The sequence below is a fragment of the Saimiri boliviensis genome, chromosome 12 (assembly GCF_048565385.1).
Source record: "Saimiri boliviensis isolate mSaiBol1 chromosome 12, mSaiBol1.pri, whole genome shotgun sequence".
NCBI classification, from domain to species: Eukaryota; Metazoa; Chordata; class Mammalia; order Primates; family Cebidae; genus Saimiri; species Saimiri boliviensis.
In genome coordinates, this window is record NC_133460.1 from 54551007 (window position 1) to 54574418 (window position 23412).

The window sequence follows — 23412 nt, forward strand, 5'->3', positions numbered from 1 at the left end:
CCAGAACACAAGCACAGATGCATACACCATAAGGCTGAGTTGATGGGGTGGATGTAGGATGTGACAGAAAGGGAAAGAGGGAAGGCCCCACAAGCAGATTTTGGGGGCAATTTATTCCCTTTCTTCCTGGTACCTCCAGGGAACACAGGAAGCAAAAGAAGCTACAATTTCCCTTTATTCCTGAACCACAAAAGGGTCCCTGTTTCCTATCACCCCGTCTGTTCCTCACTTGTGCCTCTCCACACCCCCTAAACCTCAGTCCTGATCTTAATTACCCCTAACAGTGCCCTAAACAAAGTATTTATAAGGCTTACTGTGTTTGTCTTCCCGTTCCTATTAATAAAGTCTGGGAATGTAGAAAAGAAATATGAGTGGGTGACAGGGTTTTTAATGGTGCCTCACCTTAAATGCATTTTAAAATATGTAAATCAATAAAAAAATTATTTGTAATAGCAGCCTAAGAGTGCTGGTTAGCCTGGCGCGGAGTGAAATGCATGCTACAAGCCCTATTACCATACATCCTGGGAGCTGTAGTTAGGATTAATCTGTCAAAGGGGATGGTTTAGTGTTGATGAATATGACATGTGACCATTAACGATGTTGATTTTATCTCCCGAGATTAGCATGATTTACTTCGGATGGATAATAATGTCATTTGCTTGATGCAGTAGATCTGTTTACGAGCTGATTAAATTGTAAGGCCTTGCCTCATTTCATGCTATTTGGTTTACAGCTTCATTACCACAATCACAAAAGCTGGGGAAATGTCCCACATTCCATGTCACAATAAATCACTGCTTCACGTTGCTGGGATGGATTTTAGCAGTTCTGCCCAGCACGGACCGTTCTTGGCTCCCCACTAATCTGTGATCCAGAATACATTAGGGGGATCTTCAGGAACACTGGCATGAGAGGGGGCAGGAATCCTCTTGGATCTTTTAATTGAGTGAGATTAAGGAAGTCCTTGAGTAATTAGCTGTAACAAATTACCTTATTATTTAGACAATGAAGTCACTGTTTTTGTTGCAGGGATGATTACCATAAATACGCAGAGAAGTGACACTCGAGGAACCAGAGGGAAGCGTGGACGCAAATTTCATTTTTGCCCTGTGACGCTTTGTTGTTGGAGAGAGGCCGTCTGAATCCAGGTAGGGTGGGAGGGGGTGTGCACCACACACCCACAGCATGGCCTGCTCAGCGTCTCTGGGTGAGAAGTGGCTGAAGTGGAGGGAAGAGAATGCCTGGTAACATGGATTAGAAGAGAAGTGTGTGAACTAGACCTGTTCGTTCTATCCAACCCTGCGCCCAGACTGACCTGGCAGTAGAGACTCTTGGTTCAGTGCATGAGGGAGGAGGAGGGACCACAGAAATGGAAAAGGCAGGGCCACTTACCCCTTGGAAGACTGGGGAGGCAGATTGAACACAGGCCTGAAATGACTGTCTCCATTCCTAGAACACCTAAGAGGTTTAGAGCTCTATCACCTGTCAGTTCCTGTTCTCCCCAGGTGCATAACCCTGGGAAGTTGGGACTACTATTCTCATCCTATGTTATAGAGGAGGAAACTGAGGCTCAGGGAGCAACATGCCCAAGGTCAAAGAGCCAGTCAGCTACGGATCTGGAGTTTGAACCCAGGCAATAGGGCCCTGTAGCTCGGCACCTACCTATATGCCACTGAAGCAGGCTCTAATGACTCAGGGTGAGGAGGGCACATTTTCAGGATTTTTGCTTCTGACTCCAGAATTAAAGCCTGTAACCCTGAATGGGCCCTGTCTGGGAAGGATTTAGGATCAGCAATAATGAGGAGCACTGAGGCCAGGTCTCGAGTGGAAACTTTAGTAAGGTTTTGCAGGGAGCAAAATCGAAGAGGATTTGAAACTTTGCTTCTTTAAGACTTGGCCTTTGGAAATAGAAAGCAATCATTTCAAAGAGAATAGGTGGCTTCTCTGCATCTCAGCTCAGAATGCCCTTAAGATGCCAAGACATAAAGGGGAAACAAAGTGGCCACTGAAAATTCTGCAGAAGAGGTAATACGGTAATACTGTTTCAAAGCTCCATGCAGTTTTACCTCTGAACTTGAGACTTGGCTCTCAAGTGCTTGTACCCACTAACAAGAACCCATCATGGTCGCCTTAGACAGTGGCCATATAGACCTTGAACTGCATGATGCATTCACTGGAATTATTCAGTGCAGCTGAAATGATTGTTTCTTTATGAAAATCCCACACGCCCACTCCAACCTGGAAAGAAATCCAGGCCCTCCAATCTCTATTCCTTCTTTTTCCTGTAATGAAACCCTGATTTGTAATTGATTTTTAACAAAATAAAGACTACATTATCCAGCCTCTCTTGTAGCTAGGTGGGTCATGTGACCAAATTCTGGCCAATAAGATGTAAGAGGAACTGTCATGCCAACTTCTGGGATGTGCATATGTTTGTTTTTGTTTTGTTTTGAGATAGGGCCTTGCTCCATTGCCTAGGCTGAAGTACAGTGCCACCATCACAGCTCACTGCAGCCTCAACCTCCCAGGATGAAGCAATCCTCTCACTCAACCTCTCTAGTAGCCAGGAATACAGGCACACACCACCATGTCTAGCTAATTTTTTTTTGGTAATTTTTGTAGAGATGAGATCTCACTATGTTGTCCAGCCTTCCAGAGTTCTGGTATTACAGGTATGAACCACTGTGTGTGGCCTGGGATGTGTTCTTAAAGGGAAGGGATACACTTTTCTCTTCTTCCTGTTGGCTGAGAGGCAGATGTGATAGCTGGTACTTATGCAGCCAGTATGGACCATGTGAAGAGGATAGTGGAGCAACAAAATAGAAGAACTTTGAGTCTCTGATAACTTTATGGATTTGCTATGCCAATCCTGGGCTGTCTGCCTCCAGGTTTCAACTGTGTGTATGAATGTGTGTGCGGTGAGGGAACAAATAGAAAAAGAGAGTCATTTTCATTTTCTGTCACTTGCCACAGAACCTAATTCTTTTTCTTTTTGAGACAGGGTCTCATTTGGTGGCTCAGGCTGGAGTGCAGTGGTGTGATCTTGGCTCATTGCAACCTCTGCTTCCTGGGTTCAAGTGATTCTCCCATCTCAACCTCCTAAGTAGCTGAGACTACAGGCATGAGCTGCCATGCTTGACTAATTTTTGTATTTTTTTGGTAGATACAGGGTTTTACCATGTTAGCCAGGCTAGTCTCGAACTCCTGACCTCAAGTGATCCACTTGCCTTGGCCTCCCCAAGTGCTGGGATTACAGGTATGAGCCATCGTGCCCAACCTACAGAACCTAATTCTAATAAACAAACTCATAACTCAGTTTGGCCATGCACCAAAATGGTGGTATGCAAAGACTCCCTTGAAGTATGAGGAAGTCATACTTTTTTTTTTTTCATGTTTCAATGGTATGTTTATTAAACAAATGCTTATGACAGATTTTCACAACAGTAACAAATGTTATTTCACAACAACAGCAAGGCTGATGGATCTGGATTATTTTTCATGTTTCTTTGAGGTAAAACCAGTGTCCTCACTTGCTTTCCTCTATGTCTTCATGTTGGAGACTGTTTCTATTCTCTTTACCTCCTCTCTGGCTATGTGTCTGCGGAAGACAGCTTGGATTTTTGACAGCAGCAACCTCTTGTCTTTCCTTATCTTCCTCAGAAGAGTCTAAGATGGTGACTGGTGTCTCTTCCTCCTCCCCAGCTATCGGAGACTTTTCTTGTTTAGGATCACATTTATCAGGTAGTTCTTGATCCTCCAATGCATGATTGTTGTAGAAGCAGTCTTCTCCCTGAGTCCTCCATTCTGCTGGATCAAAGGTGGTTTTCTCTCTTAGAAAGCTCTCAAAATGTGCTGCTGCAAAAGCTATATATTTTCCGGCTGCTGTCTCAGACTCTCATGGGTCAACCCTTTAGGAAGACTCCCAGATCCTTGTGGAATTCAGTAGTGGGTGTTGGAGAATGGAACAGACATCCTCTTGGTAAGAACTCCCAATGGAGGCCGGGCGCGGTGGCTCAAGCCTGTAATCCCAGCACTTTGGGAGGCCGAGGCGGGTGGATCACGAGGTCAAGAGATCAAGACCATCCTGGTCAACATGGTGAAACCCCGTCTCTACTAAAAATACAAAAAAATTAGCTGGGCATGGTGGCTCGTGCCTGTAATCCCAGCTACTCAGGAGGCTGAGACAGGAGAATTGCCTGAACCCAGGGGGCGGAGGTTGCGGTGAGCCGAGATCGCGCCATTGCACTCCAGCCTGGGTAACAAGAGCAAAAACTCCGTCTCAAAAAAAAAAAAAAAAAAAAAAAAAAAGAACTCCCAATGGAGCTTCCTCTTTCTCTGGGAGCTGGTGCCACCGGTCCAGCTTACTTTCTCCTCTGACCCCAGGTTTTAGTGTTGCATGAGGAGGAAGTAAGCTGGACTGGAACGCTCTCTTCCAGGGCAGTTCAGGGCCAGCACTGGCCAGCCTGCATCCTTGTTGCTGATACCTGCTTTTCTTCCCCTAGGCTTCCTAACACACTGTTCTGGATTCTCTGGTTGAAGGTTCAGCTGTGGCTGCAGCTCTTGACTTGCTTTTGATGTCAGGACAGGGTTGGAAATTCCAGGGGTCCATAGTCCTCGTCATGTAAGCTGGGAGAAGGTGGGGATTTTACACATGAGTCTTTGTGATTTTTCTTGAATGAATTCTTTCCCATCCCAGCACATACCTTGCAGCCTCTTGACAGAGCACCCACCCATGTAGGGCTAGGGTAAAACCAGAACTCTCTGAGCTGCAAGCTCTATTCTAGGGTGCTCCTCAGCCCCCATTCCTCCTGGTGTCTGCCACATGTCCAATTCTCTTCTAAGGCTCCAGCTTCTCCTGCCCAAGCTGCCCCCACTTCTGCTTTCTTTTCTGGAATTATAGGACCTCCAGGGTCTCCCAGGGCAGAGGTCATCCCATGTATTGATGGCTGCTATCTCTGCTCCTCAGATCCCAGCATTTCCTGAGCTCTGTGGGCCTCCCAGTCATACTCTCACCCAGGCAATCTCAGAGTCTCTTTGTGACTCAGCCACTCAGTCTCTTGATCACTTAGTCACTCAATCAGCTCTTCACTCATTAAGTCAACTAATCACTCACATGTTTGGGCCCTTGGCCAGGTACTCAGATACTTCTCACTCGGTCATTTTATTTGCTATCTGTTCATTGATCAGCCATTCACTGAACATGAATGAGGCAGCCCTGTGCTGTTAGTAGGGATAAAGAGACACCAGGTACAAACCCTGTCCTCAGCCTGGGGAGCTGCCAGTCTGTCCATTAGTCATTGGTCTGGCAATCTGTTGGCTGTTTAATTGATCTATTGGTCAATCAGCATGCCAGCTGTTTGATCAATGGCCAGACCCTTGCCCTGGCAGGCACTAGTCCTTGTGCTGAAGTCTCAGGGTGTAGTCGCCAGCCCATTCTTCAGAGGAGATTAGGAAACCCCAAAACCTCTAGGAGGAGGTGCTCTGGAGCTGTGACGGAAGTTTAGGACCACTCTGGTTCCTGTGGGGACTGGAAGGCCTGTGGGGCTGGTTCCCAAGGCAGGCCTCTGCTCAGATGCTGGGAGATGTGGGGCAGGGATACAGTCTGCTCTATATGGTGGGCACTCCTGTCTGAGAACACTGAGGGCCCTGGATTCTAGTCCCCTTTTCTCCCACCCTCTTGATGATGGTGCAGACACACACACACACACACACACACACACAATCTCACACATGCACACACAGACTCACACAACACACATAAACCCATGAAATTACATATATGATCACATACAAATTCACAAACATGGACACACACACTCATACACACTCTCCCATATGGACCCACACAGGTACAAACACACACTCATATACACATAGAGTATCATGTGGGCTTGTCCAAAGGTAGGTGTGTTCCCTATCACAGCCAGGCTGCCACAGATGGCCCCATGCCACACTCAGACATGGGCCGAGCAGCACTCTTACATCAAGGCAAGTGCCAGTGCCACAAAGACACACCTTCCCTGCCACATCCTTACTCCTAGCTCCCGGCCAGGTAGCTACCCAGCCAGGTCCCTAGAAGGGACACGGCCCTGCAGTCCAGCACCCAAATGATGCTCTGGCCATGCAGCCCTGCACACCTCCCCAAAGCCCCCACCTGGCTGGGCACATGCTCAGAGTTTGAGGAACCCTGAGCCCCCGTGCTGAAGCCACATTCCCTCTTGAGCCAGTTTTCCTCTGAGGTCTCTTGGCCCCACAGGACATGGTGCCTGTGGCCACCTCCCCAGCTCCAGCCCCCTGGGCCTGCCCACTGGTCTCAGAATCTTCCTCGCTGACCTTCATCTCTCTGCCTCTCCAAGTCTGATGTTGTTCCTCACATAGATATAGATACTCAAAAGGAACTCGGAGACCTTTCTGTCCTTGGTGCTGGGGCCTCATGCTGTCCTCCCACTTCTCTGCCACCGGACTACCCCTCTCAGGATGAGGGATAGTGAGCTGGGGATGTCCTTTTGAGGGGGTTTCCTGTGGGGCCACTCCAAGGACAGAACCTAGAGAGGTGGCCATTGTGGGGACCCAGAGGCCTACCAAGGCAACGAGCTGAGAACTAGGAAAATGGATAGTGGGACGGGCTACAGCTGGAGAAGGGCCAAGCAGGAGACACACAGAGAGGTCACCCAGGTCACCCTCTTCTGTATGGCTGGGAGCATTCTCTTGGGATGGGAAAAGGGGTCCTGGCCTGTCTCAGTTATCTACTGCTAAATGAAAAAGAGTCTCAAATCAAGGGGCTTAAAAACATGCCCAACTTTTATTTTGTTGAAAAATTAGCAATTTTGTTGAGGCTTAGTGGGGAGGGCTCATCTTGCTCCTCTCCATCTTGCTCAGCTGGGGCAGCCCAAAGGCTGGGCCAGGAGTTGTCCGAGCCTCGTTCATACACGTGGCTGTCAGTTGACACTGCTGTTGCCTAGGGCTTCAGCTGGGGCTGTTGGCCAGAACACTCCCATATGGCCTGTCCTGTGGCTGCATGGCTTTCTCACAGCATGGTGACTGGGTTCCAGGGGTGTGCATTTCCAGAGGAAGCTGTATCACTGGTTACAGTTAAGTTTTGGAAGTTCCATAGCATCACTTCCACTCCAACCCTGGCCAGATTCATGGGAACAGAACATAGACCCCATCTGTCAAGGAAGAAGCGTCAGCTCCATAGTGTGGGAAGAATATATGGGATGGAATATATTGGTGGCACCAAATGATTGGAAAATACAACTGGCAGAACAACTATTCTTCATAAGCCTTCCTCATCCTCAGCCTCCACCCTTACTCTAGCTTTTTTCTTCTGTTTTTTTTTTTTTTTTTTTTTTTTTTTTTCTCCTTGGGTACACATCATTCACACCCTAGGTTTCAGCTTTCTCTTCTCTGTATGCAATTCACAAATTTACAGCTCTACCCCATGACCCGATGCAGGCATTAGAAACTCAAGCTATACAAACTCCATCTCCCTGCCAAAGCCTGCTCTTCCTCTAGAATTTCTTCCAGGTACCCAGTCATGGGTTCTCCTTCATCTCCCCATTTCCCCTGGCACATGGAACAATGAGAGACTGGAGGTGAAGCCAGAAACATTTCACAGACTCTCTTGCAGCTGGGTGTAGCCATGTGACTATGAGCAACTTCTTTCTCACCTGTTTGAAAGGACACTGCATGCTACTTCCTCCCTCTACCCTTCAGTGGCTGGAATATGCCCAGATTGGATTACAAGAATGAGCACAATATCCTAGGAGACAAAGGAGCACCAAGATGGAAGGAACCTGGGCCCCTGAATGACATCATAAAGCAGAGTAGTCACAGAGACCGTTACCTGAGAGAGAAACTTCTTTCTGTTTTAAGTCCCTGTATTTGTTTTACCATTGTGTAGCCCAATACCTGAGTCTAAATACCTCAGGATCTTTGCCTTCCTGCTGTCCATTCCAGCTCAGCCATTCACCAAGTACAGTCCATTCATTCTACTTCCTCACTGCCCCCTGGAACTGTCCTTGCTTTGCCTGTCCTGCAGCTTCTCCTTTGCTTCCAGCTCTCACTTTCTCCTCTTAACCACAAGACCTCCACATTGTTTTCTTTATCTCCAGTCTCATTTTTCCATCCCATAATGTTCTTTCTCTGCTCAAAGACCTCCAGTGGCTCCCTACTGCTTACTGAAGAACAAGACACCATCTTTCCTGCTTCCATCCCTTTGATCCTGCTGGTCCTTCCTCCTGGATCCCCAAATCTGCCATTTTCCAGCCATCAAGTATCTACTCATCATCCAAGCCCAGATCAAGTGCTGCCTTCTCCCTGATGACTTTCACATGTTCCTATTGGAGTTAATCCTGGGCATCCACTGATTATATCCCTCATTACAGCCTGCCTTAAGGCAACAATTGTCTCCATGACTCACTAGACTGGACAGTAAGTTATTTGAGGGCAGAGACCATGTCCTGGTCATCTTCCCATTGTCTCCATGCCTAGGTTAATGCTGTGTATGCAGCAGGTGCTCAATATGTGCTTGTCAGTGAACACTTTCCATGGCTGGGTGCTCATAACTCTGGGCACTGGTTTTGCCACAGGTGGTCAAGTTTGTCTCCCCTATTGCCTTGAGGGCTTCCGCAAAGAATACTGAAGTAGGCAAGGGGGGCTGTCCTCCTCACACTTCCCTGGGGCCTGGGGAAGGAGCAGCTGTGGACATTCTGTTTGCTCTGAGTGGAGAATCCGTGAGTGGAAGTGCACAGGTTTTATTGGCAAGGGCTTTAGAATCTAGAGACAGACCTTGCTTTGAATTTCAGCCCCACCACTTGTTAGCTGTGGGACTTCAGGCATATTGCTTAACCTCTCTGAGTCTCAGTTTTCTCTTTTGTAACATGAGGTTACTGTAGTTCTTTATCTCCTAGGGTTCTTGTGAGAATATAAAAAGATAATGTCGAGAAAGCGCTACATACAGCATTTGGTATAAATAAAGTACTCACTAAATGGTATCAATGATCATAATCCAATTTCCTTCCTGATACTCTGCCCCGTAAGAGTGCATCAGGGCAGGTTTCATGCTAGGCCTGGTCCACTGGAACCCTTGCTGTCAGATAGAGGTTTCCCTGTGGACAAAGGTCAGAGGATGTACATTGTCACAACTTAAGTCGAGTTAGGGTTGGGTTTTGCTGGGTGCTCCCAGAAAGTGGAAGAGAGGGAGCAGGGCTTGTTTCCAGCGAAGTGAGGGTGTGGGGCTGGCTGTTTGCTAACCCCAAAGTGGCTGGGTTAAACCAGACCTGGCTGGTAGGTGCCAATAGCCAAGGGTACAATGTCAGGGGTAAGATCTGGCAAATTTCAGGGGCTTCTAGGCAGCCAAAGACTCTGTGGATCTGATGGATTGCTAGAATCATCCACAGTGCTCAGTTTCCTCTGGTGTAAAGAATCTGGATCTCTGTGGGAAAAGAGGTCCAAGACCCCACATAAGCAGGCTTGGTGTCCAGCAGAAGAGAGGTACTAGGGTAGTTGGCAGTGGCCCACATAAAGTGGGGTCAGAGAGGAAGATTACACCCCCCCTAAATACCCTACATGTACAAGCAGACCATATACAAGTCCTCCTCACTGACAGGGAGGGGCCACTGATTCCAGGCCTGGGCAGCTGGATCTGTAGGTTGCAGCTGTTTGGACTGGAACAGGTGAGGCCAGTGGTGAGCTGGTAGATGGTGAACAAGCAGTTCTTTGGTGGGGGAAAACTAATTTGTAGCACTTGCCCGTTGCTGTGGTGTAAATACTCCCACCATGGCTGATTTCAAGCTACCAACGTAACATCACTGAGTGAGGAGTTGGAAAGAGATGTGCACAATTGGCTCTTGGGAGCCAGGAGGAAGTGATTCCAGCACAGCACTGGGTGGGTAGGGTCTGATACCTGCGTTTGGGAGAAAGGTTTCTGTGGCTTCAGTGTACAGAGAAGTAAAAGTCACTATGCAGTATAGCAAAGAAAGGAAGGCACAAAAGTAATAGACCCTGGAGTCTAATACCCGATAACAAATCCCAGGTCTGCTATTTCTTGGTTGTGTGGTTTTGGGCAAGTCACTTTGCTGCTCTGTGCCTCAGTTTCCCCACCCATAAAATGGGGCTAATGATAGTGCCTCCTTCATAGGGTTCCAGCGAGGTTGCACAAGTGTACACTGGCCTGTAGTGGGTTGACAGAAATGTTATTTTTTACAGTTGATCACACAGAGTAGTTGGAATGTCCCATTGGTCAGAATAATTTAGAAAGGAAAACCCAGGGCCCCTCAGGGCATGTCCAAAGGCCTTACTCTTTTTATCTTTAACATCTTGGATTTCCAAGATCTTTTCAAGGATCTAAAATCTACAGGCCCATGAACTATGTGAAATTAAGTTTCCCACATTGAGCATGTGGACTCATTTCTGTGAAGAGGGGCCACAGCTTCCAATATACTGTAAAAAATGGCATCCTTCCCTCAACCCACAAAAGGCTTAAGAACTGCTGATGCAGCATATGTAGAATTCCTACATCCTGGGATTTGCCCATTTGCCCTGGCAGGGTTTTGGAGGAAAGGAGATGTTTGCAAAGTAAATGAAAGAAAAATGGCAGAGATGGAGAGACACACAGAGAGTCAGCCGAGAACTCTGAGATGTCTCTTCCGTGTTGAGACCTAAGGCTGGAGGAAACTTCCAGCAATGAAGCAACCAAAAGGCTCACATTCATGCTCGGTGCCCCTCCTGGTTTCTGCATTTTCCTTACTCCCTCTAGTTTCCCAGGAGTCTCCTCTTCTCTTCTCCAAGTCTTCCTCTTCTCCCAGTGCCCTCTTGGACCCAACATAGGTGTCCCCTGGGCTACCTCTTTGTATATATAGAGAGAGGCAAGGTTAAAACTTGCTCACATGGGCTGGGCACAGTGGCTCACGTCTAATCCCAGCTCTTTGGGAGGCCAAGGTGGGCAGATCACTTGAGATCAGGAGTTTGAGACCAGCCTGGCCAACATGGCGAAACCCTGTCTCTACTAAAAATACAAAAATTAGCTGGGCATGGTGGTGCATGCCAGTGATTCCAGCTACTCAGGAGGCTGGGGCAGAAGAATTGCTGGCACCTGGGGGAGGTTGTAGTGATTAGTGCCACTGCACTCCAGCCTGGGCGACAAAACAAGACTCCATCACAAACAAAACAAAACAAAACTTGCTCACATTTTGCTATGATTCTGTGAGATCATCTGCCTTCTTTTTGGTTGGGTTTTGTTTCTTTCAGGTTTCTGTAGTTACACTATAATTATTTAAGGCAGGATCTGCCTCCGTTTGGGGTTGGAGGCTGTATTCAGGTTTTTTTTTTTTTTTTTTTTTTTTAAATCAGTAACATGGAAGCAGGTGGCAGGTGAGTTTAATATGCGGCCTTTCCACCCAGCTTTGCTTTTGTCCTTTTTTCTTCTTCCTCTTTATTTCCACCTCCCTTTCCTGGTATTCGTTTTCTTCCTCCTTCCCTCCTCCTCCTCTTCTTTCTTTTTCTCCCCCGCCTTCCTTTCCCGCCTTCTCTTCTTCCTTTTCCTCCTCCTCCTCCTTCTTCTTCCCTCCTCTTCCTCCTCCTTCTCCTCAGGACCAAAATAAACAGGTCTCTAACCAAAGTTCTTTATGGGAATAAAAATCACTTTTCACGAATCCAACTCTACATCATTGCATTATACATTGATAGGCACCATCAACTGAATTGCACCAACTCCGAATTACAACTTCTGAGGGCTTCTCCAGTAGCACCCCTGTCCACTTCCACAAGAATTTGTGTTTAAAAGGCACAAGTCGCCAGCCTGTGACCCACCAAAGGTTGGCAACAAGAGGCCTCTCTCTTGACTCTGATTCTGGGTGACCCCTCTTGTGGGGTGAAGGGGAGGCTGCCAATACTCTATTCCGACTTCCATCCTTCCTGCTCCTCTTAGTAACAAAGTTCTTTGTGTTAGTCAGCTTGGGCTGCCTGACAAAATATCGCAGACTGAGAGGCTTAAACAGCAGAAATTTATTCTCACAGTTCTGGAGGCTAGAAGTCCGAGATCAAGGTGCCGGCGGATTCTGTTTCTGGTGAGCGCGCTCCACCCACCGGGCTTGACGGCTGCCTCCTTACGGGGTCTTTCCTCTGTGCCTCGTGGCTGGTGTCTCTTCCTTTTCTTAGAAGGCCACAGATTCTCTCAGATTAGGTTCTACCTTTATGACTTCATTTAGCTTCACCTCCTTAAAGGCCCTATTTCCAAATACAGTTACATGAGGGTGTAGAGCTTCAAATGAATTTTGGGGGCACACATGTGAGTCCACAGCGGCTTTGCCTTTATCTGAGGCGGCAGGCAGTGTGCCCAGCTAAACACGACACTTAACAGCCTCTCTTACAGCTAAGTGTGGCCAAGTGACTAAACTCTACACAATGAGGTGCAGGCTGAGGAGCCGTGTGGCCACCAGGAAGACTCATTCAAAGGGAGAGGGTCCTTTTTACCTCTTGTTTCTTTTCCCGTGGTTTGGAATGAGCTGATGGTGCCTGAGCTCGAGCGGCCATCTTGGATTCAGAGATGACGTAGGAGGAAAGCTTTGTGGGCTGGCAGAACTGGAAACAGGAGAACCCCGGGTTCCTGGTGGCGGAGGGCTGCCCTCATCCTGGACTGCCCACTTCCAGTCTGGGGGAACATCTGTCTTCCATAAGCCACTATTTAGGGGTCTTTGTTATCATCAGCAAATACTGTTTCCAGCGGATGCATAGAAGCTCACCTGGCCCTGACTTTGAGCTTTAGGCAAAGACATTCAAAGTTTCTCTAAGGCCACTGCTACTTTTTCTCCTACCCTCCCTTCTTTGGAAGCATAATTTTATCCAAGGTGCCTGATTCATGTGCACTTGTCCTCCCTTTGTCTTTTTTCCCCTTTCCTCTGCTTTTTCCTCTCTCCCTCCCTCTCTTCTTTCCTTCCTTTTCCCTCCCTCCCTCCTTCTAATATTTAGTGAACACCTACTATGTTCCAGGTACCATGCTAGCTGCCACGATTAGAAATAGGTATAGGAGATAATCCCTTCTCCCCGGTAACCCAGAATCCAGGCTTTCTAGACGATATAAAGAGATATGATGGCAGGATCCAGCAAAGGAAAGGGCATTACATCTGATAAAAAAGGGTCTGGAGGACTTCCAGGAGGTCATACTTGGCCTGAGATCTAAAGTAGAACTTTTGAGTTGATGGTCATAAGGAAAAGGAGGTGGAGGACAAAACCCCTGGCACAGGGACCAGCACAGTGTCACATGGACATTTTATTCGGCTTTGTCACCTGTAAAATGGGGACAGTAATGGTCACATGAATAAATGAATGCAAGGACTAGTCAGTATGCAGTTCATGCTACTTTTTAATATTATTCTCGTTGGTAATGTGCTGTTCACCCATGGTATGCACAGCCCTGTATCAGTTTTGGAGACAAGCTTCACAGAGGACATGTGACTTACTTGTCCATGGTCATATAACTATTAAGAGGCGCTGCTCAAAATCAAGTGTCCTGATCCCTGGTACAATGGCCTTTATACCTCTACCCTCCACCTTTGCATTAAGTGCTGAGGGAACACAAAGTGAGGGAAAGATCAGTGTGTGGTGGAGGGAAAAATCTAGAGGGCTTCCTGGAAGAGGAGAGTATTGAGAGTGTTTTGGCAGAAAGGGAAAAAGGAACGCATTCCAGGGAAGGTGCCATCCACCAGGGTGTTGAAGGATGGGCTGAGGGACTAGCCAGCTGGCAGAGGATTTGAATTCTAAAGATTGGTGAGACACAAGGTAGTTAGGCAAACAGAGGTCAGACCAGAGGATGAACCATGATTATAGGTACCCTGATAGCCAGGCAGTGGAATGAAGGTCTAAGCCAGTGGGCCACAGGGAGCCACAGGAAGTTCTTGAGCAAGAGAGCTGGTCAAAATGAAATGAGACTTTGGGGAGAAAGGAAAGAAAGAAACAAACTTGTCTTTACTAAGAACCAGTACTAACTAGGCAGTAGGTTGGCCATTTTCAAGTTTATTATTTCATTTGAGCCTCACAAAAACCCCATTAGGTTAGTATCAATGTGCCCATTTCATAGATTAGAGACTGAGGTCAGGAGAGACTTAGCCTTAGATAAGAGTCAGTGGTGGAGCTAAAAGTTAGGTTAGACCTAACCCAGATCTGTGCTTTTTCCACTGCAGCATGTGGCTTTATGCTGGTCTCACTCTCAGAATCTCTCTTACACTATGAGCATCCCAACCAAGGCATTTCATAGCAGAGCTCGTCTTTGCATAGCCCAGATACCCTCAGGCCTGACTCTGGGTCCTACTGAGCACAGAGGGCCTAGTACCCTTAGGACTTTTGGCGACCCCCAGCACAGGGTAGGGTTAAGTGCTTGGCTCCCAGGTCTGATAGAAGTGGGTTCAAATCCCAGCTGTACTGTGCATGAACTGGAGAGCAATATGCTTTACCTCACCGAGGCTCAACCCAGGTGGGGCAGCAGGATGAGGCCTGGATTGGAAGCCAGCCTAAGCATTGGTTGAAACCCTAGCTGGAAGTGACAAGCACTGAGGAGGTGAAATGTCTTTATTATTTCAAAATAATGAGCTGGAGGTGGTAGAGAGGAAATAAGGTTGCCCAAGAGCTGATGAGTGTTGAGGCTGCGTGATGGGTTTATGCGCTGTTTGAAAATCTCCATTAAAGAATAGGCTGGGTGCGGTGGCTCACACCTGTAATCTGGCACTTCAGGAGGCTGAGGCAGGCAGATCTCTGAAGTCAGGAGTTTGAGACCAGCCTGGCCAACATGGTGAAACCCTGTCTCTACAAAAAAGTTAGCTGGGCATGGTGGTGCACGCCTGTAATTTTAGCTACATAGGAGTCTGAGGTGGGAGAATCGCTTGAACCCAGGAGGTGAAGGTTGCAGTGAGCTGAGATCAAGCCACTGCACTCCAGCCTGGACGACAGAGCGAGACTCCATCTCAAAAAAAAAAAAAGGAAAAAAATCTCCATAAAAAAATGATAGCAATAACACCAGAACTTTTTTGAAAACCCAGCAATGTTCACCAGACCCTCCCCTAGCTGGAACAGCATCTCTGGTTCCCAGGCACTGTTCTTCTTCAAAACTTCATCAGGCAAGAGCAGCCAAGGTGAGAATCACTGCTTATAGCCATCTCTCACTAGCTATGTGATCTCAAGCCAGTGTCTTTCCCCCGCCAAGCCTCAGTTTCCTCATCTGAAAAATGGGGTGAAGATTCTTTTAAGTTCATGGGTACAAGTGCAGGTTTGTTACAATGGTAGACTTGTGTCATGAACGTATGTTGTACATATTATTTCATCACCCAGGTATCAAGCCTAGTAATGGAGTGAAAATTCTAATGACCTCATGGAACTGTTGTGAAGTTTAAATGGGATGATATAGGATCCCGTGGACTGGGCATAGCCCGTAACAGATGTGAGCAGGTCAGCCTGGGTTTTTGAGTCACTCTAAGCAACCACCAGGCCACTAGCCACATTTAGTGAGGAACCCTAAGCCATTATATGCAGCAGAAGCCAGCAGATGGCCTGGCAGGGGATAGGTCCCATCTTCTAGGCAACTTTTATGAGTTTTCTGTGTAAGTCCTGTGCGCTAACTGATTGTGCCACTGGAGCTCCAGTTTTATGAGTTTTCTAAAGCACACAAAGTTCATCATCTAGCAGGGCTTTCTCTGCCTTTCCTTACTGCTTAAAGACTGAGCCTACCATTTTTTCTTTTCTTGTCTGCTGTCAGAGCATAATAATGTGCCACACATAACCAGGTGTGCCAGAGTCAGAGCAGGGAGGTGGCTTTTGCGGAAGCAGGGGTGAAAGTGTGGAAACGTGAGTGAGGACGTGTGTTGACAGGCATCTGCATTTGTGTTGGTTGTGCTGACCGGGAGGTCCACAGGCTGGGGGAAGATTTCAGAAGCTGGTCCTTCTTTGGTAGCTATCTCGGAGGAACACCTCCCTGATCTGCCTCTGTGCATAGTCACCCAGCACAAGGACACCAGGGTCACTCAGTGTCACCACCAGAGGGTCAGGTAGGGGGATGAGATTGGATGGTGTGGGAAAGGCCTGGGCTTTATCCACTGGCCCTGCCACTGGCCTCCAGGACTTAGCCTCGGTTTCTCCAACTGTGTCAGGGACAAGTAAAGGGATAAGCAGGCCTTGGCAAGGGGTAGGCGCTAGGAAATAATCAGTGAAGCAGGGAGTGAATGAATGCAGGACTGTGTGGGGACTGTTTCGGCATGGCAGACAAGGTGACCTGTCAGAGCCTCGAGGGTGGCGGTGGGGGCTCCCCAGGCGGAAGGGACTGACTCCTGGGCCAATCCTCAGAACTGGAATAGAGAGCAAGGGAGAAACAAGGGCAGACGCTGAAGCAGGTGAAGAGCAGGGACGACGGTTTGCAGCAGGAGAAAAGGAGCGAGGAGCCACAGAAGGGGCCTCCCGAACACCACCCCCAAAGCCACGCGAAAGTGGAAGCGCTGGGCCTGGGGATGCCCATCCAGCCGGCGGCCCGCGCGCTGGCCGGGGTTCCAGGGCTCCTTCCAGCTCCGCCGGGCTCCGCAGCGCCGCCTGGTGGACACGCGGCGCTCAGCCCGGGCTCTAGCCGCCGGCTGGCGCGCCTAGGTTCCCGCGGCTGTTCGGGAGAAAGCTGGAGAGAGTCGAGGGGCGCGCCTTGGGGAGGGGCGTTTGTCCCTCCGAGGAGGCTGGCACCTCGGCCTGGACGCGCAGCACACACTGGCAACCCACCCTTCACTTACCGCACGCCTGGGGTGACTCGGAGCCGTCCAGCACGTCGGAGAATGCTTTCTGCCCTCACTCCCCGGCGCCCCAGCGGCGGAATGCTGCTGCCTCTGCGTAGCTGCTACCGGAAGGGCTCTCGTCAAACTTTTAAGGGGCTTTGGTTATGGGTTTTGTTGATAAAATAACACCAAGGGGCAAGAAGGCACGAACGTCCCCGGTTCGTCTCCCTGCGGGTCCCAGGCCTGAATCCCAGGGCGGGGGAATGTCTGTGTCCTTCCAGGCGGGCAAGGTGTGGTGGCTCAGGGACTCCTATCCGAAGAAGCGAGGCAAAGAAGGCACAACTTGTGGGTCGCAGTGGCCAGGAGCGCATGGCTGCTGGTGAGCGGGTGGTAGACGCCAGGCTTTCAGGTCTTGAGCCGCGGGCACTGGAGCGTAGGACCCCGGGCTGCAGCACTCCACCCGCACCCTCCCTCCCACCTGTGGGGCGGGGGTTGTCTATCCGAGAGCCTGGGGTGAGAAGCCCCACGCCGGCCAGGATTCTCAAGGAACCAGGCCCAGCCCAGCCTCTCTCGGCCGGCCCAGAGTGGGAGCGGGGCTGCGGTGTCCGAGGACGCCGCGGGCCAGGGGTCCTCCTCGGCGCGCCAGCTCCGGTTCTCTGGGTCTCGCGACGTCCAGACATTAGGGTCGGGAGTGCGGAGGCGGCAAGAGAGCCAGAATCCTCACCGAGTCAGTTTCAGGAGGTGGTCGGCGCGCTCCCAGCGGCGTCCGGGAGGTCGCTGGGGGTGGCTTTGCGTGCAACCCGGGTAAAGGCCCTGCAGCAGTGAGGCTGGCGCTGAGAGGAGGGTGGAAAATCTCAAAGTCACCAACCCAGGTGCAAATGGCGGCAGAGGCTGCGGGCTGTCGGACGCAGGAGGCCAAAGACGGACTCTGCACGGCCATGAGTCCCCAGAGGCAGCAGGGGCACCTGAGCGCTGAGGGGATCCCGAGACTCGGAGAATCCAGAACAGCCTGACCCCAGGGAGCGGGGAATTTGGGGTGCGCTCTCAGCGCTGCGACTCCACGGTCCCGGGATCCCGGGAAAGGGCGCTCAGGGCTCAGAGTCCCCAACCAGCCGCAGGACCAGGGCTCTCTCCCAGGCCTGGAGCGTCTGGGAGGGGGCGCTGGGTCTCGGGCTCCCTCCCCCCAAAAGCGACTGGGACTCGTCTCCGCATGCTTCCTTCGGTGCTTTGGGTAGCTCAGTCCTGCCGCCTAAGTCGGGGAGAAGGGAGCGGCGCGCGCCACAGGGAGCCGCGCCGGGACCCAGACTCCCGCCGCGCTTCTGCCGATCGGACCCCTAGGAGCCCACCTGATCGCCCCAGAGAGGCCGGGCCCGGGCGCCAGGACGCTCGCGGGGCCGCACTTGGCGGGGCTTTCCGGGTCCCTGGCCGGGCGCGCTCTCCTGCGGCGAGGACTGGAATAGAGCGCCAGCAGCTGAGGCACCCAGACCGGGAAAAGCAGCAGCGGCGCCAGCCTGCCCCGGGTCCCGGCTCCGGAGGGAGGAAGGAGCCAGCGGGTGGGGGCGGGGGTGGGGGCGAGGGTAGGGGTGGCGTTCGGAAGACCCTGGGGAGCTAGAAGAAGAAAACAGGACTGACTCTTTCCGAGGAACCAGAGGGTCCCGGCGCACTCTACCCGGACCCGGGACACAGGTTCCCCCAGCGTCCCCCGGCCTCCCAGTCTAGTCGGCTTGCCCGCCGCGGGCAGGGGAGGCTTGGAAGCCAACGCAGGGGCAGCGCGCTGCCGCATGTCCCCAAGGCCCCGGCCTTGGCCCAGCCGGCGAGTCCCAGCCTGCTCGGCTCTCTGCACAAAACGAAACCCAAACACCCAAAAAGCTTAGGAGGAAATTTAACAAAAACCCTCTTACCCTCCAGCCCCCTTTCACTTTTAACAAGCCGACTGCCAAAAGAAGATTGAAACAAAAACGAAATGATAGCGGAGGGCACTATCTTTCCAAACGGTGAAATTTCCTTTAAAAATATGTTCCCTAAGGCCAACTTCGCGGCTGGCCGCCCCTTCCGACGCCTGTGCCTCCCAGAAAATCACAACAAAGCGATCGGAAATTCGGCCACGGTCCCGGGAAGCAGCAGCAGTGAGGCCCCGGAACCCACTGCGGCCGAAACTGCCATGCTCTCTTTAACCAAAAAATAAAAAAGATAAGAAGAAGAAGTAAAACCTTTTAATACATCAAATATACGGAATTTTAATCTTTAAAGCGATACATTGTCTATTATTTTAGTACATGACGTAAACCTTGTCCCCTTCTCAGCGGGTGGACTTAAAAATTAAAAATAGTTAAGTGTTCCTTTTAAAGAACAAAATAAGGCAAATGAGGTTTTGGAATAGAATTTTTTCCTTTTTTTTTTCTTCCAGAATACATACAAAAAAATACCCATTCTCTTCGATGGTATACACCTTAAAAATAATTGCAATTTGAAATCAGAGCTGACAAATTGTGACTTTTTTTTCATTTTTTGTAACAAACATGCATGTAAATCTGTGTTTCAATCAGACATTAAATAACGTACAATACAATCATAGCAATTTTAAAGTAACATTAAAGAGAAGACCTCTAGTTCTGTGGCGGTTTTGCTTTTATTTATAATCTACAAGGGATGAGAGGGTTCGTTTTCCACATTTTTACCCTCAAGTTTTAAATTGTTTCCCTCCTCCTTTTTACCTACAGAGCTCAAACTAAATAATGCACTTTTGAACCACGGGTCCGCTTGGAGCTAACATAAATAAATACCAGTGTCCACCGATGCAGTCCTCAGATGAACACTTTCTCAATTATTTTTTCCTTCTTTTTCTATAAAAAGTCAAATGATATTTTTTCAACTTTTATAAAGTTTGGGTGGGGAGATGAGAGGAGGGGAGAAAGGGAGTCCCACCGGGCCTCGGTTGCTGCTGTCGGGTAGATAGATACGGTATATATTTCTTTCCTTTCGTGGCCCGAGTCCTCCCCACGCGCGGGTGTCAGCAGCCTGGGCCATGATCCTGCCCCTCCCTGGGCTCCTCCCCTCCCCCAACTCCTTCCTCTCCCTCGCTAGCCCTCCCGGCCGCCCTCACTGATACCCCAGCGCAGAGGCGGTGGTCAGTCTCTGTCCGTAGAGCGCGTAGGGGGAGTAGTAGGGTCCGGTGGCGGCGGGCACCGGCACAGGGGCACCGGGCGTGGGGAGCGGGCTCTTGGAGTAGGGGTGGTAGCGGCTACTGAGTCCCAGCGCGTGGTGGGGGCTGCGCAGCGCCAGCGTCCCAGGGCTGCCCGGCGCGCCGGAGGTGGGGATGTGCATGTGGCAAGCCATGGCGGCCGCGGCGGCGCTGGCCAGAGACGACGAGCTGGGGTAGCCCGACAGCAGTTTGTCTGTCCCAGGAAAAGCCGTATGGGTCCGCAAATGGCTCAGCAGCTCTTCGGACGTGGCGAAGCGCTTGTCGCACGGCCCGTTGGCCGACACCCAGTTGCAGATGTGGGGGAGCGGGTCGTTAGGGAGCATAAAGCCGTAGGGGTAGAGAGGGTGGCCGGCCAGGGAGGGCGGTGTGGCGCCAGCAGCCGCGGCGGCCGTTAGCGACGAGTGCACACCGTGCAGTGGATGCGTGGGGTACACCAGCGGGTATCCAGACTTCAGCGCAGCGGCCGCAGCGGCCGGATCGTGTGCGCACGAAGCGCTGGCTGCCGCCGCCCCTGCCAGGTGGCTGGCGCAGTGGTAGCTGAGGCAGTACGGGTCCCGGCACAAACTGGCTGTCATCACCGACGGCGGAGACGCCCCGGCCAAGGGGCTGGAGCCGGCCGGCTTACTGCAGCCCAGAGACCCAGCCGCGGCCGCCGCCAGCTGTGCCCCCACCAGGCTGCCTGGCTTGGTGGGGTCGAGTGCCACGCCATGTGGCAGGAACTGGGGCGGGTAGCCGGCGTAGGCCCCGGCCAGGCTGCCTGGGTAGGTCATGCCCGCGGGAGGCAAAGGAAACACTGTCTGGCCTGGCTTGTAGGGCGAGACGGGCGCCACCAGCCCAGAGCCCAGCACCGAGGAGGAGGTGGGCGCGCTGGGGCCGGAGCTAGAGCTCGAGCCAGATGAACCGCCGCAGTCCGAGCCCAGAGCCTTGCCCCCCGGGCCCCCATCGGGGTGCTGGTTCACGTCCACATTAATCCCGCCGCCGCAGCTAATCCGGCCGTGCGCCAGCCCCGTGGGTCCCCCTTCGGCCGAGGTGCCCCCGGCGCCCTTGCCGCCGCCGCCCACGTCGGTGTCTTTCTTGTCGTCCTTGCCCTCCGGGGCACCCCCGGCCGAGGGCAGCATACCTCCTGGGGAGCAGGCCGAGGCGCTGGAGCTCGGGCTGCCTGTCCTGGGCGTGAATGGCTGGCAGGTGGCGCTCGGTACCCGGAATCCCGACTTCTCCGCCGAAACGCCCCCGCCGCCGCCGCCCCCGCCGCCACCACCGCCACCACCGCCACCTCCCGGCTCCTTCTTATCCGAGCCGGGTTTGGAGTACGGCTTGAAACTCGACTTGTCCTCCACGCCGATGTCACTCAGCTTGAGGGGGCCCGATTTGGCGTCCTTGTCGCCTGTGGCGCCGCCGCCGGCACCGCCCGCGCCGCCCCCGTTGGAGGCGACCGAGGAGAGTTTGGAGGAGGGCGAGGGGTCGGGCTTCCCGATCTGCGAACATGTTTGGGCCAACAGCGCCAGCGGGCTCTTCTTGGCATCGAGCTGCGGGGTCAGATGATTGGGGGGGTCACACAGAGAAAGAAGTGGAAACCCTTTAGAATCTGGCTTCTGGGGTTCAAATGCCTCTCTGCAACAGCCCACGAAGATCTTCCCAGCCCCGAGGCACAATTCTAGGCGGCACCCCCTCTTCAACACCCACTCACAAACATTCTCGCCCTTGGAAAAGGCAGCAGATTCCCCTCCCCCCACCCCTCCCAGCAGCATCTTTCCTGCCCTCTCTGAACGCTAACTGGATTTTTAAAAAGCGAAATGTTTTGGTTTTTGGTTCCTAGACCCACAACTGCACCCCTTCCCCACAAACACTCGCTAATTCTTCAGAGTAAGGGCTTGGACGGCTGGTGCCTCAGAGGCTGTGTGCACACACTAGCTCCTGGCGAGCTGGAGGACGGCGACTTTGGAACCGTATTTCAGACCTCTGCCTGCCTTCAGTGCCGAGTGAGGGGGCCTGGGTCGGGTTAGGGCTTTGATATCAAAAGGAGAACCAAGTATTGGCGGCCTTGCTCCCTAGCATTCACACCCCATTCCACCACCTCCCTTTTCCGCCCTAGTTTTGAGGTACGGAAGCAGTAGCCTCGTCCCCCATCCAGGAGCTGAATCACTCCGACCCCCCCACCCCCGCCCAGATCCCGAGAAAAAGAAAGCCTTAGGGTGGCAGCCAGGGTAGTGGTCCCAGCGCGATCTAGAGAGAGGGTCCTTACCTCGATAGGGCTGACGGGTGTGGAAGGCAGGGGCTGCAGGTACTCGGGGTGCAAAATGTGGCCAGTCCGTGCTGTCAGCATCTTCAGCACCTTGATTGGCAGGCGGTTGGCCTGGCGCAGGGGGTCAGAGGGGGGCACGGCGTGCACAAAAGGCTTGGTGCTGCCGGCCGGGGACGAGCCTGGGCCGGGGCCGGAGCTATTTCCAGAGAGCGCGTTAGTCCAGGCAGGGTCTGCACCGCTGCCTCCGCCGCCGCTGTGCTTACTGCTTCTTAGGGCAGAAAGCGAGGGCGCTGTGCTCATGACCCACCCGCGCGCATGGGAGCAGCGGGGGGGAGGGCTCCGGGAGGCGCGGGGCGGGCTCGGGGCTGCGCGCTCGCCCGGGGAGCAGGAGCAGCAGGAGGAGGAGGAGCTGGCTCCGCGGCCGCGGGCGCCCAGCGCGCCTTCTCGGCGCCTGGAGCCAGACGCGAGTAATCCTGGGTGGCCCGCAGCGGAGCCGTGGCCGAGCTGGGGGAGCCGGCTGGACTACCGGAGTGCCCGGCGGCTCCCGATGTCCGCCTTGGGCTGCTCCCCTGCGCTGCGCTCTCGCGGCCCCGCGCCGGCGCTGCGCTCTACGATGTGAGCCGCTGCGTGTCCAGCCGGGGCTCTGGCGAGGAAACTCACTTCAAAAGCAGCTGCACCGAGGGGGAGATTAAAGCCTTTGCCGCCTTCCAATCAAATGGGAGCCCGAGGTGATTGGAGGGTCAAGGGGATGTGACGCGTCCCGCGCCGCCGCCGCCGCCGCCGCCAGGACTCTCAGAGCTGGTTTTAATGGGCAGCTCCCTCCTTGCCGCCCCCCTGCGTGTCCCCTCCCTCGATTTCGCTCCGAGGACGAGATGGACATCTATTCTACGTTTGCAATCCGCCGCCTCCCTCTTTTTTTCCTCCTTGTCGTTCTTCCTTTCCCCTCCTCTAAAATAAACTGAAATCTTCTTTTGGAGGGGGGTGCGCGTGAGGAACAGACTGCGGGGGTATCCAGAAGGAGCACCGGTGAGAGTGTGGACACCAGCCAGACTGTCAACTCGAGGGGTGCAGGGAATCCACACATCCAGTGTTTTTTCTTCCGCAGTAATCGAGATCCCGCCCGGCGCAGCGCAGCGCGGCCACTAGGGTAAGGCAAGGTGGGGAGCCGGAGCTGGAGGAAGCCCGCCCGCCCGCTCTGATTTCCTCAGATTCCGCCGCGGAGAAACCAG

General features: G+C 52.2%; 1 protein-coding gene and 1 pseudogene across 1 annotated transcript; both read right to left on the reverse strand.

Annotated features, from left to right (window-relative positions):
* Positions 1-1643: 1643 nt before the first annotated feature.
* Positions 1644-18215, reverse strand: LOC141580596 (sperm surface protein Sp17 pseudogene; annotated as a pseudogene).
* A 1134-nt stretch (positions 18216-19349) lies between these two features.
* Positions 19350-23412, reverse strand: ZNF503 (zinc finger protein 503). The gene is made up of 2 exons (XM_010350537.3): positions 22184-23412; positions 19350-21467 (listed from the first exon to the last, which is right to left on the reverse strand). The coding sequence occupies exons 1-2, from the start codon at positions 22481-22483 to the stop codon at positions 19839-19841; spliced, it is 1929 nt and encodes a 642-aa protein (XP_010348839.2). The 5' UTR covers positions 22484-23412; the 3' UTR covers positions 19350-19838.

Bases quoted from the DNA above. Each gene is read 5' to 3' on its own strand.
- ZNF503 (XM_010350537.3), bottom strand. From the start codon at position 22,483: ATGAGCACAGCGCCCTCGCTTTCTGCCCTAAGAAGCAGTAAGCACAGC. The intron at 21,468-22,183 runs GTAAGGACCCTC...CTGACCCCGCAG, and splicing joins CACCCGTCAGCCCTATCGAG to CTCGATGCCAAGAAGAGCCC.